This window comes from Gouania willdenowi, chromosome 12, assembly GCF_900634775.1.
Source record: "Gouania willdenowi chromosome 12, fGouWil2.1, whole genome shotgun sequence".
NCBI classification, from domain to species: Eukaryota; Metazoa; Chordata; class Actinopteri; order Blenniiformes; family Gobiesocidae; genus Gouania; species Gouania willdenowi.
The window spans coordinates 16,563,177-16,576,859 of record NC_041055.1 but is presented as its reverse complement, the minus strand read 5'-3'; the positions used below and the strand labels follow the sequence as shown (position 1 = coordinate 16,576,859).

At 35.0% G+C, this 13,683-nt stretch overlaps 1 protein-coding gene across 1 annotated transcript; it reads right to left on the bottom strand.

Annotated features, from left to right (window-relative positions):
- Positions 1-8,250: 8,250 nt before the first annotated feature.
- LOC114473709 (transcription factor 7-like 1-B) lies at positions 8,251-12,104 on the bottom strand. Its single transcript, XM_028463479.1, has 8 exons — positions 11,983-12,104; positions 9,527-9,598; positions 9,145-9,429; positions 8,986-9,044; positions 8,832-8,894; positions 8,586-8,745; positions 8,384-8,491; positions 8,251-8,286 (listed from the first exon to the last, which is right to left on the bottom strand). The coding sequence occupies exons 2-8, from the start codon at positions 9,593-9,595 to the stop codon at positions 8,251-8,253; spliced, it is 780 nt and encodes a 259-aa protein (XP_028319280.1). The 5' UTR covers positions 9,596-9,598; positions 11,983-12,104.
- Positions 12,105-13,683: the final 1,579 nt, after the last annotated feature.

Sequence of the window (13,683 nt, the reverse complement as noted above, 5' to 3'; positions counted from 1 at the left end):
ATTAGCCGGGGGGTGAAGGTTTGGAGGTCAGTCCATTGTGGGGCCACATTAGGAATGGGATCAGGATTTTCTAAGGACCAGTGATCAACATTCAACAAGGTGGTGAAGCTTCTGATTTCCTCAGTGTCTGGGGCCCCATACAAAACATTATCATCAGTTGTGGAGCCCTGATGTTGTTGGCCCCCATTCTGTTCAGCCCCGTACTGGCTTCCATCCTGTTGATCCCCGTACCCCAGGTCTTCAGGCCAATGAAAAAGAAACTGTTCCTGAAAAGCAGAAGGACATCCATGTTTTAGGAACCATCAACATTATTTATTAAGTAGAAAATTAGGGGGCTTGTCCAGGTTCTTACCAGCTGAGCAAACCCCTGTTGTTCTCTGGTCTGCATCCACTCATCATTAGGGAATGAAATATACTCCATAATCTGAGAGAGGAAAGAGGTTCAGTGAGCAGATCAGCAACATGTACTCGTAACAAAGAGTAAAGTTATTTTTATACACTTATTCTGATACAAATAGTAACATTAATACATATTAACTGTGATCTTTTGCAATGTAATAATAAAACTAACCAAACATCAATAACACCATTGATCACTGCGAGAATTAAGTTCACCTTGTCCAACTTTAGGTTATTAGAAGCAATCTAACTCTTGAGTCAGCAAAATTGTATTTTGAAACTATGATCATGTCACACATGTCCTATTGCGTAACAAGTTGGGCATCGGCCTGTAAGACGACAATAAAGCCAATTGAAACAGTTCATAAACAAGATTTGAAATATTGGATAAAAAACCAAAAACGTACATCACTGTCAGATATTAAAAAAAAAAAAACATGAGCCCTTAAGCTCGGACAACACTGTTAAACACACTGACGCTATCTTTTTCTGTTCGTGCTTCTCACACCTGGAATTCAATACCAAACACAATATGTGAACTACCGACTCTGACCTCTTTTACCAAACATCTTAAAGCTTGGCTATTGGAAAAACAACAAACTTGTATATTTGTTTAATATTAGCTAATTGTTGGGGTACCATCCACAATTTCTACTGAGTACATACATAAACATCACTCCTTTATTATTATTACTACTACTCCCTTTTTCCCATTAATATTTTCAAAATGTATTACATCTCTATTTACCTTTTAGGTATTCAGGGTACGAGCAAGGCAAGACGCACTTTATATTCTTAAAAAAGGGTACTCCTAGTATCATATAATTGCCATTGCTGGTATTTATTTAATGTAATAGGTACTGAGTATTGTGCACTTAAAATACCACTTCACAGTTTATTTACTGTGCAATCGGGCAATTTGCAATAATAATACTCACCTAACACTTTAACACTCTAGCACTCTGCACTTTAATCAGGTCTTTGATATCTAATTTTAGTATGGTTCCCTGACTCTTGGCCTGTATGGTTCATGACCCACTATACTGTTTCACTATTCTTGCTTTCTTTTTATTTTCTGTCCTATTGTGTTTTCAAGGACACGTTTTCTCTCTCTGTAATTATTACTCCTGCTCATACTGGCCATGAAGGCAAGCTCTTTTACTTGTTGTTACTGTTGTTTATTGATTTTATTTTCTTATGTTATTGACAGCAATCTGCCGAAAGGACTAAAGATGGAAATTAGCCATTGGCTATAATCTTTCATATTTACATGTTTATGTTCATTTATGTGTATTGTCCCTGTTTTAAATAAAATAAACTCAAACAGTTTCTAACATTTACCACACGACATGCTAACCATGGCAGAGATGAAAGACATCTCAGTCATATCACTGTTTCATTGCATTTCTCTGTATTGATAAATTAATTAATAATTAAATGATGTATATTTGATAGCACTTATAATAATTATGTAGAAACCAAAAGAATCAAGCTACTGTCATATTAAGTTGGAAACATTATTTCACTTTAAAATCACTTACTGTGAGTTGACAGGAAACTTTTTAAAAGTTTGCTGCTGATGCTTTAAAAAAAAAACAACTAAAAACGTATTTTAAATATCAGCGTCTGATGGACAATATAAAGGGTGATTTTCTTGTCTTTAAAGCTGGAAAACTGAAGAAAAGATTGAACTCTATGCTAGAGGTTGATGTCTTGCTGCTATTCAGTTAAAAGTTGGTTTGTTAATGCAGGTTCTATGGAGCACAGAAATTTATAGTTTAAGTTGGTTTCTATGACGACCGCTTTCAAGTGCCTCAGTAGCCTCAGGTCATCCATACACAGTGCCTGACCTAAATATATCAAATATGATTCAAAACAATAGTCCAAAACTAAATTAACAAAAATAATAAATAATAATAAAATATTTATATATATATATTAATAATAAATAAATATTAAGTTTAAAAACACTTACTGTGAGTTGACTGGAAACTTTTTTTAAAGTTTTGCTGCTGATGCTTTAAAAAAAAGAACAACTAAAAACGTATTTTAAATATCAGCGTCTGATGGACAATATAAAGGGTGATTTTCTTGTCTTTAAAAGCTGGAAAAACTGAAGAAAGATTGAACTCTATGCTAGAGGTTGATGTCTTGCTGCTATTCAGTTAAAAGTTGGTTTGTTAATGCAGGTTCTATGGAGCACAGAAATTTATAGTTTAAGTTGGTTTCTATGACGACCACTTTCAAGTGCCTCAGTAGCCTCAGGTCATCCATACACAGTGCCTGCCCTAAAATATATCAAATATGATTCAAAACAATAGTCCAAAACTAAATTAACAAAAATAAATAAATAATAATAAAAAATATATATATTAATAAATGAATAAATATTAAGTTTAAAAACACTTACTGTGAGTTGACTGGAAACTTTTTTAAAGTTTTGCTGCTGATGCTTTAAAAAAAACCACTAATTTTAAATATCAGCGTCTGATGGACAATATAAAGGGTGATTTTCTTGTCTTTAAAATCTGGAAAACTGAAGAAAGATTGAACTCTATGCTAGAGGTTGATGTCTTGCTGCTATTCAGTTAAAAGTTGGTTTGTTAATGCAGGTTCTATGGAGCACAGAAATTTATAGTTTCAATTGGTTTCTATGACGACCGCTTTCAAGTGCCTCAGTAGCCTCAGGTCATCCATACACAGTGCCTGCCCTAAAATATATCAAATATGATTCAAAACAATAGTTCTAAACTAAATAAATAATAATAAAAATATATATATACTAATAAATAAATAAATATTAAGTTTAAAAACACTTACTGTGAGTTGACTGGAAACTTTTTTAAAGTTTTGCTGCTGATGCTTTTAAAAAAAAAACAACTAAAAACGTATTTTAAATATCAGCGTCTGATGGACAATATAAAGTGTGATTTTCTTGTCTTTAAAAGCTGGAAAACTGAAGAAAGATTGAACTCTATGCTAGAGGTTGATGTCTTGCTGCTATTCAGTTAAAAGTTGGTTTGTTAATGCAGGTACTATGGAGCACAGAAATTTATAGTTTAAGTTGGTTTCTATGACGACCGCTTTCAAGTGCCTCAGTAGCCTCAGGTCATCCATACACAGTGCCTGCCCTAAAATATATCAAATATGATTCAAAACAATAGTCCAAAACTAAATTAACAAAAATAAATAAATAATAATAAAAAATATATATATTAATAAATGAATAAATATTAAGTTTAAAAACACTTACTGTGAGTTGACTGGAAACTTTTTTAAAGTTTTGCTGCTGACGCTTTAAAAAAAAACACTAATTTTAAATATCAGCGTCTGATGGACAATATAAAGGGTGATTTTCTTGTCTTTAAAATCTGGAAAACTGAAGAAAGATTGAACTTTATGCTAGAGGTTGATGTCTTGCTGCTATTCAGTTAAAAGTTGGTTTGTTAATGCAGGTTCTATGGAGCACAGAAATTTATAGTTTAAGTTGGTTTCTATGACGACCACTTTCAAGTGCCTCAGTAGCCTCAGGTCATCCATACACAGTGCCTGCCCTAAAATATATCAAATATGATTAAAAACAATAGTCCAAAACTAAATTAACCAAAATAAATAAATAATAATAAAAAAATATGTATATTAATAAATAAATAAATATTAAGTTTAAAAACACTTACTGTGAGTTGACTGGAAACTTTTTTTAAAGTTTTGCTGCTGATGCTTTAAAAAAAAAGAACAACTAAAAACGTATTTTAAATATCAGCGTCTGATGGACAATATAAAGGGTGATTTTCTTGTCTTTAAAAGCTGGAAAACTGAAGAAAGATTGAACTCTATGCTAGAAGTTGATGTCTTGCTGCTGTTCAGTTAAAAGTTGGTTTGTTAATGCAGGTTCTATGGAGCACAGAAATTTATAGTTTCAATTGGTTTCTATGACGACCGCTTTCAAGTGCCTCAGTAGCCTCAGGTCATCCATACACAGTGCCTGCCCTAAAATATATCAAATATGATTCAAAACAATAGTCCAAAACTAAATTAACAAAAATAAATAAATAATAATAAAAAATATATATATTAATAAATGAATAAATATTAAGTTTAAAAACACTTACTGTGAGTTGACTGGAAACTTTTTTAAAGTTTTGCTGCTGATGCTTTAAAAAAAACACTAATTTTAAATATCAGCGTCTGATGGACAATATAAAGGGTGATTTTCTTGTCTTTAAAATCTGGAAAACTGAAGAAAGATTGAACTCTATGCTAGAAGTTGATGTCTTGCTGATATTCAGTTAAAAGTTGGTTTGTTAATGCAGGTTCTATGGAGCACAGAAATTTATAGTTTCAATTGGTTTCTATGACGACCGCTTTCAAGTGCCTCAGTAGCCTCAGGTCATCCATACACAGTGCCTGCCCTAAATTATATCAAATATGATAAAAAACAATTGTCCAAAACTAAATTAACAAAAATAAATAAATCATAATAAATAATACACTCCACAATATAACAACTTAGGATATTTCCTAAGACTTGTGGAGCAATCTGAGGTTACGTAAAAAAAATTGGGGGGGGTGCTTTGCAATGCAGTGGCGTACAGATGTTACAACATAAACTGGGTGATTAAGTTTTTTGCGTACAAGCTTCAGCAACTACAGTACAGTCCAATCCGTCCTACTGTTTGAGCAGTCAGTAAAAATAGAGACAGGTTAGCAAGCTATGTGTGTTTTGGCAAATTTATCTTTGGATGTTTCCTTAGATTGAACGTGGAATCCCTGGATGACGACAACAATTTCATTGTACTGATATAGTCTTTACTTTTTCTGCTCAAAGGCTGTATACCATAATATTTACAAAGAATCCGTTGCGGTTTTAAAGGAATACAACACCCACCGTCATTTTTTCCTCCAAGCATGCTAATTATGCTAATAACCATTATTAACAAATAATTTGGTGGGTTTATTCATGCAAATACTTTTATTTAACTGAGCTACTTATACTTATATATGGTCAAAAGGGATCGGTTATTATTTTTATTTTTTCTCAACCATCTTCACATCACTATTTTATATCAGTACTAAAATACCAAAATAATTTGATGATGTTCTGCTTTGTTATTGCGATGCATTTTGCAAGATACGAAACCCAGGCCTTCACTGAAATGTCCCTAAAACTTTATGTGATGGTCTCTGGTTGGTAGGAGGGTCATTACGCCTCAAAGATGTTTTCCCTTTATTTTGAAGGCCTGGGCTTTGATTTATTAGCTATTAATTGAAAAAGCATTAATAATATGTCATTTTTACAGTCTTTGGAAAATATGTGGTTACAATGGGAGTCAATGGGGTAAATTTGGTCAAGAGGTTACTAAGTGTCGGTATGATGCATCTCTCTTTTTCTATACACTTCCAATAAACGGGACTTTGGAATTAAGCAATTAAACATGAAAAAACAATTGTGGAAAAAATTCAAACAGCTAGCCTTAAAATGACCGGAATAATAATAGACAAAAAAATAAAAACACCAAAAATGTCACTTTTGATACCAAAGCGTGCACATGGGTTAAACCACAGTGGTGATTCCCTGCCTTTGCCTTGTTTGTTTTACCTGTGAGATAGTTTGATAGTGAGGAGCTCACATTCATATACGTTTATGTTAGTGTGTCTCTGTGAGAGGCCGTGTTAGCAGTATTATGCTATTCTTCACCCATCTTTAATTGTTCTAAGAATCCCAATAACATAGTATTTAACATAGTACATATGGTTTATTTTCCCAAACTCGCTTGTTTTCTGGAGTTTTTCCCGCCTGTTTTCCGGAGCTTCTTTATCTGAAAACAGGCTGTTTTATGGGCTCTATGCATATGCATGAGTAGGCTTGTCTGTCGATGCCACAGCTGATTACCATCGCGATTGTCTTTTGCTATCCACACACTCTTCAGCCAAAAAACTGCATATTACAGTAAAACACATGACTATATAAGCGACTATTGTGATTGTGAGTCCAACAAACGCTGCTTCAGGGTTTTGTTTATCACAGCAGCAGCTCAGTTGGCTGTTTCAAACATTCACTGAAACTGCTGAGTTTCTTTCTTATCCTCTTCACCTCTTCTAACCAATGCAATAGTCCATTTAAGGTGATAGTTCATTTTTGTTGTCCAGCCGCTGCATCGCATTGGGTCACAAATATGTCAGATCATGTCAAAGGTGATATGAGGCGGTATAAAGCTGAAAAAAGTGAAACTGATTGTGAGTGCTCGTGCTGCCCTTTGGTTTATAAATCTCGATACTGAACTTAAAGATATTAACGGTGGCTAAAGGGCGTTAGTGGTCTCGTGGTTAAGGGTGCTGGCTTGTAATCAGAGGGTCACGGGTTCTAGTCTTCCAGGTCGATCACTGTGGGATGTTGAAAAGTCCCTTATTTTAACCCTAACTGCTCCATGGGCGCTACAACGTTGCTGCCCACCGGTCCTCAGGGAGGGGTTAAATGCAGAGAACAAGTTTAGTGTATGTAGCTTTACATATATGACAATAATGTATAATATTAACCCTTGTGAACTCCTTTAAGTTTACATACACTTGTACTCTTTGTGTACACAAAAGGTCTGTCTCGTAAAAGTGCAATAAAAATGTACTTCATGAATATTTATATTTAACTTTCACTGCATCCGATCTCTTCAACTACTTTAGAATTATCCAAAATGTATAAAATGTATTATAATTTTCAACTGCTTATGTTTGTATGGACTTCTTGTCATTAGAAACCCCAATTTTTTCGACTGGAAAATCACTAAATATGCAGCAATTCCAAAAATGTGGTGCAAAGTGAAATACATGTAATGTTGTTATTACACCCTTGACCATGACAATAATTGATAGCAGAATTCATTTTAATGCATTATTATTTTTGGCACAAGGAGAGTTTAAAATGATCTTACTCTCTTTATCCTTGTGTACGCAAACAGTCGATCTCATAGAAGTGCAATAAAAATGTAAAGATATTTTTCCTTCTCTTTTGCACAAAGGACACATTAGTCTTATTGTGTGTGAAGGCAAACAGAGGAAAGCACCTTCCTGTGTTTGGTGTTGAGCAGCTGCAGGGACAGCTCAGGTTTTTTGTCCTCCTCTTCTACAGCTCATCAGCCAGAGGAAAAGATGTAAAAAAGTTGTTTGTAGGGACATGGTGGCCCTCAAGCTCATCCGTCAGCTCCAGTACAACGTCACACGGAGCCCAAATGTTCAGGCCATAGTTCTCTGGATTGGAGGGCATGTATAACCTGTTCAATACAGATGTCCCTTCCTAGGTTGAAGAGGTATCATACTCCACCTCCTCTTCTTCTTCCTCCTCCTCTTTGTTCACCCCAAGTTGCAAGGTCCCTTTCTGTCTGGCAGGTATTCTTTCCCTGAATCCTACATTGCTCCAAGCTGAGATAATGCTTCATGGTTGTCCTCTGGAGAAATGACCAGCCAAGGTGTGACTGAAGTTAACATTTTTGTGATCAAAAGTAAGCCTGTGCTCACCTATTGGGTGTGAAGAATTGCATGTTTTTTAGGTGTGTGTGTGTGTGTGTGTGTGTGTGTGTGTGTGTGTGTGTGTGTGTGTGTGTGTGTGTGTGTGTGTGTGTGTGTGTGTGTGTGTGTGTGTGCGTGTGTGTGTGTGTGTGTGTGGGTGTGTGTGTGTGTGTGTGCGCATGAGTTCACATGTTTGTATTTTTAAATAAAAACATGAATATTAATTTTACAAAATTTATTTACATTATGTACAATTTACATGATACATGACACCAGTTGGATAGACCATCAACTCCATCAAAACAAAGGTCAGTTCAGGAAGATGTTGTGTCATTTGTTGGTGTCCATGTTTCATGGTTTGGATCGGATTCGTCTCCTCTTTTTTCCCTAAAACCAAAAACATTAAACTTTGAGTCAGCTGATAAAACACTTTCACCATCACCTTTAAGGTTGATGTATCAACATGTCTGCAGAGTACACTTACATAATTCAGTTTGTTGGACCAGTCAGGATTCTCAGCAGAGTGGAGTGAATAACCCAATTTGGCCCCAGCAGTGAACTTCTTTTTTTCCATGGCGGACAATGATTTCCACTGTGGATGGACAACAGGAAAAGTGTCAGTCACACACACTGACGACGAGAGTTTAAAGATCACAGATCATTCATGGAGGAACAAACTAACTTACCCGTTGACCGAGGAGTTTATTGACTGCAGCGCTCGTCCTCACACCCAGCTCCTCCTCTGCAGACTTCCTGTTCTCCTTCAGGAAGAGCATGAAGGCGTTGAGGGGCTTTTTGACATACGATCCCTGTGCCACCTTCTTCTCCTGAGGCTTCTTCACCTTTCTGAAGGAACAAAACATAAATACACAGTGTAAGAGCACAATCCAGAGTCAGACACAAGAAAGACACGTAGGATTAAAACAACTCACTCTGAGACTGGAGGCTTCACTGGGGACACTGTCTGCACTGGGGGCACATAGTTTTTCCCATTCCTACAAAGATGAACACACACTGGATCAGAAATAATGTCACATTGGAAGTAACGTCTGTATTTGATCTCGTCTGTTTGTTGGATTTACTTACTCTTCTCCAAAAATGGAGGCTGTATTACACTCTAGGGTGTACACTGGGATTCCATCATACTGGAGACACAAAAACACGTAAATGTTAGACACCCTGTCATGGTGTTATTACAAAGATCTACAGAAATACATGAAGACGTGTTTAAAACAAAGATCTTACTGTCATTGCATGCTCAGCATTAGCCGGGGGGGTGAAGGTTTGGAGGTCAGTCCATTGTGGGGCCACATTAGGAATGGGATCAGGATTTTCTAAGGACCAGTGATCAACATTCAACAAGGTGGTGAAGCTTCTGATTTCCTCAGTGTCTGGGGCCCCATACAAAACATTATCATCAGTTGTGGAGCCCTGATGTTGTTGGCCCCCATTCTGTTCAGCCCCGTACTGGCTTCCATCCTGTTGATCCCCGTACCCCAGGTCTTCAGGCCAGTGAAAAAGAAACTGTTCCTGAAAAGCAGAAGGACATCCATGTTTTAGGAACCATCAATAACACATCAACATTATTTATTAAGTAGAAAATTAGGGGGCTTGTCCAGGTTCTTACCAGCTGAGCAAACCCCTGTTGTTCTCTGGTCTGCATCCACTCATCATTAGGGAATGAAATATACTCCATAATCTGAGAGAGGAAAGAGGTTCAGTGAGCAGATCAGCAACATGTATTCGTAACAAAGAGTAAAGTTATTTTTATACACTTATTCTGATACAAATAGTAACATTAATACATATTAACTGTGATCTTTTGCAATGTAATAATAAAACTAACCAAACATCAATAACACCATTGATCACTGTGAGAATTAAGTTCACCTTGTCCAACTTTAGGTTTATTAGAAGCAATCTAACTCTTGAGTCAGCAAAATTGTATTTTGAAACTATGATCATGTCACACATGTCCTATTGCGTAACAAGTTGGGCATCGTCCTGTAAGACGACAATAAAGCCAATTGAAACAGTTTATAAACAAGATTTGAAAATATTGGATAAAAAACCAAAAACGTACCATCACTGTCAGATATTAAAAAAAAAAAACATGAGCCCTTAAGCTCGGACAACACTGTTAAACACACTGACGCTATCTTTTTCTGTTCGTGCTTCTCACACCTGGAATTCAATACCAAACACAATATGTGAACTACCGACTCTGACCTCTTTTACCAAACATCTTAAAGCTTGGCTATTGGAAAAACAACAAACTTGTATATTTGTTTAATATTAGCTAATTGTTGGGGTACCATCCACAATTTCTACTGAGTACATACATAAACATCACTCCTTTATTATTATTACTACTACTCCCTTTTTCCCATTAATATTTTCAAAATGTATTACATCTCTATTTACCTTTTAGGTATTCAGGGTACGAGCAAGGCAAGACGCACTTTATATTCTTAAAAAAGGGTACTCCTAGTATCATATAATTGCCATTGCTGGTATTTTATTTAATGTAATAGGTACTGAGTATTGTGCACTTAAAATACCACTTCACAGTTTATTTACTGTGCAATCGGGCAATTTGCAATAATAATACTCACCTAACACTTTAACACTCTAGCACTCTGCACTTTAATCAGGTCTTTGATATCTAATTTTAGTATGGTTCCCTGACTCTTGGCCTGTATGGTTCATGACCCACTATACTGTTTCACTATTCTTGCTTTCTTTTTTATTTTCTGTCCTATTGTGTTTTCAAGGACACGTTTTCTCTCTCTGTAATTATTACTCCTGCTCATACTGGCCATGAAGGCAAGCTCTTTTACTTGTTGTTACTGTTGTTTTATTGATTTTATTTTCTTATGTTATTGACAGCAATCTGCCGAAAGGACTAAAGATGGAAATTAGCCATTGGCTATAATCTTTCATATTTACATGTTTATGTTCATTTATGTGTATTGTCCCTGTTTTAAATAAAATAAACTCAAACAGTTTCTAACATTTTACCACACGACATGCTAACCATGGCAGAGATGAAAGACATCTCAGTCATATCACTGTTTCATTGCATTTCTCTGTATTGATAAATTAATTAATAATTAAATGATGTATATTTGATAGCACTTATAATAATTATGTAGAAACCAAAAGAATCAGGCTACTGTCATATTAAGTTTGGAAACATTATTTCACTTTAAAATCACTTACTGTGAGTTGACAGGAAACTTTTTAAAAAGTTTTGCTGCTGATGCTTTAGAAAAAAAACAACTAAAAACGTATTTTGAATATCAGCGTCTGATGGACAATATAAAGGGTGATTTTCTTGTCTTTAAAAGCTGGAAAACTGAAGAAAGATTGAACTCTATGCTAGAGGTTGATGTCTTGCTGCTATTCAGTTAAAAGTTGGTTTGTTAATGCAGGTTCTATGGAGCACAGAAATTTATAGTTTAAGTTGGTTTCTATGACGACCACTTTCAAGTGCCTCAGTAGCCTCAGGTCATCCATACACAGTGCCTGCCCTAAAATATATCAAATATGATTAAAAACAATAGTCCAAAACTAAATTAACCAAAATAAATAAATAATAATAAAAAATATATATATATTAACAAATAAATAAATATTAAGTTTAAAAACACTTACTGTGAGTTGACTGGAAACTTTTTTTAAAGTTTTGCTGCTGATGCTTTAAAAAAAAACACTAATTTTAAATATCAGCGTCTGATGGACAATATAAAGGGTGATTTTCTTGTCTTTAAAAGCTGGAAAACTGAAGAAAGATTGAACTCTATTCTAGAAGTTGATGTCTTGCTGCTATTCAGTTAAAAGTTGGTTTGTTAATGCAGGTTCTATGGAGCACAGAAATTTATAGTTTCAATTGGTTTCTATGACGACCGCTTTCAAGTGCCTCAGTAGCCTCAGGTCATCCATACACAGTGCCTGCCATAAAATATATCAAATATGATTCAAAACAATAGTCCAAAACTAAATTAACAAAAATAAATAAATAATAATAAAAAAAATATATATATTAATAAATAAATAAATATTAAGTTTAAAAACACTTACTGTGAGTTGACTGGAAACTTTTTTAAAGTTTTGCTGCTGATGCTTTGAAAAAAAAGAACAACTAAAAACGTATTTTAAATATTAGCGTCTGATGGACAATATAAAGGGTGATTTTCTTGTCTTTAAAAGCTGGAAAACTGAAGAAAGATTGAACTCTATGCTAGAGGTTGATGTCTTGCTGCTATTCAGTTAAAAGTTGGTTTGTTAATGCAGGTTCTATGGAGCACAGAAATTTATAGTTTAAGTTGGTTTCTATGACGACCGCTTTCAAGTGCCTCAGTAGCCTCAGGTCATCCATACACAGTGCCTGACCTAAAATATATCAAATATGATTCAAAACAATAGTCCAAAACTAAATTAACAAAAATAAATAAATCATAATAAATAATACACTCCACAATATAACAACTTAGGATATTTTTTAAGACTTGTGGAGCAATCTGAGGTTACTTAAAAAAAATTGGGGGGGGGCTTTGCAATGCAGTGGCGTACAGATGTTACAACATAAGCTGGTTGATTAAGTTTTTTGCGTACAAGCTTCAGCAACTACAGTACAGTCCAATCCGTCCTACTGTTTGAGCAGTCAGTAAAAATAGAGACAGGTTAGCAAGCTAACAAAGCTAAACTTTATCCTACCTACTGTATTTCTGTGTGTTTTGGCAAATTTATCTTTGGATGTTTCCTTAGATTGAACGTGGAATCCCTGGATGACGACAACATTTTCATTGTACTGATATAGTCTTTACTTTTTCTGCTCAAAGGCTGTATACCATAATATTTACAAAGAATCCGTTGCGGTTTTAAAGGAATACAACACCCACCGTCATTTTTTCCTCCAAGCATGCTAATTATGCTAATAACCATTATTAACAAATAATTTGGTGGGTTTATTCATGCAAATACTTTTATTTAACTGAGCTACTTATACTTATATATGGTCAAAAGGGATCGGTTATTATTTTTATTTTTTCTCAACCATATTCACATCACTATTTTATATCAGTACTAAAATACCAAAATAATTTGATGATGTTCTGCTTTGTTATTGCGATGCATTTTGCAAGATAAGAAACCCAGGCCTTCACTGAAATGTCCCTAAAACTTTATGCGATGGTCTCTGGTTGGTCGGGGGGTCATTACACCTCAAACATGTTTTCCCTTTATTTTGAAGGCCTGGGCTTTGATTTATTAGCTATTAATTGAAAAAGCATTAATAATATGTCATGTTTGCAGTGTTTTGAAAATATGTGGTTACAATGGGAGTCAATGGGGTAAATTTGGTCAAGATGTTACTAAGTGTCGGTATGATGCATCTCTCTTTTTCTATACACTTCCAATAAACGGGGCTTTGAAATTAAGCAATTAAACATGAAAAAACAGTTGTGGAAAAAATTCAAACAGCTAGCCTTAAAATGACCGGAATAATAATAGACAAAAAAATAAAAACACCAAAAATGTCACACGGGTTAAACCACAGTGGTGATTCCCTGCCTTTGCCTTGTTTGTTTTACCTGTGAGATAGTTTGATAGTGAGGAGCTCACATTCATATACGGTAGGAGGAGCCAGGATTGTGCGGAAGAGTTTCCGCCTTATGACGTTACATTGCTGTAAAAATCCATATCGCCCGTTTAGAGCTGACTTTGGGCTTTATCATGGGGCTAAAAGAATGTATATCACTGTAGCAAAATCATTCTAAAATT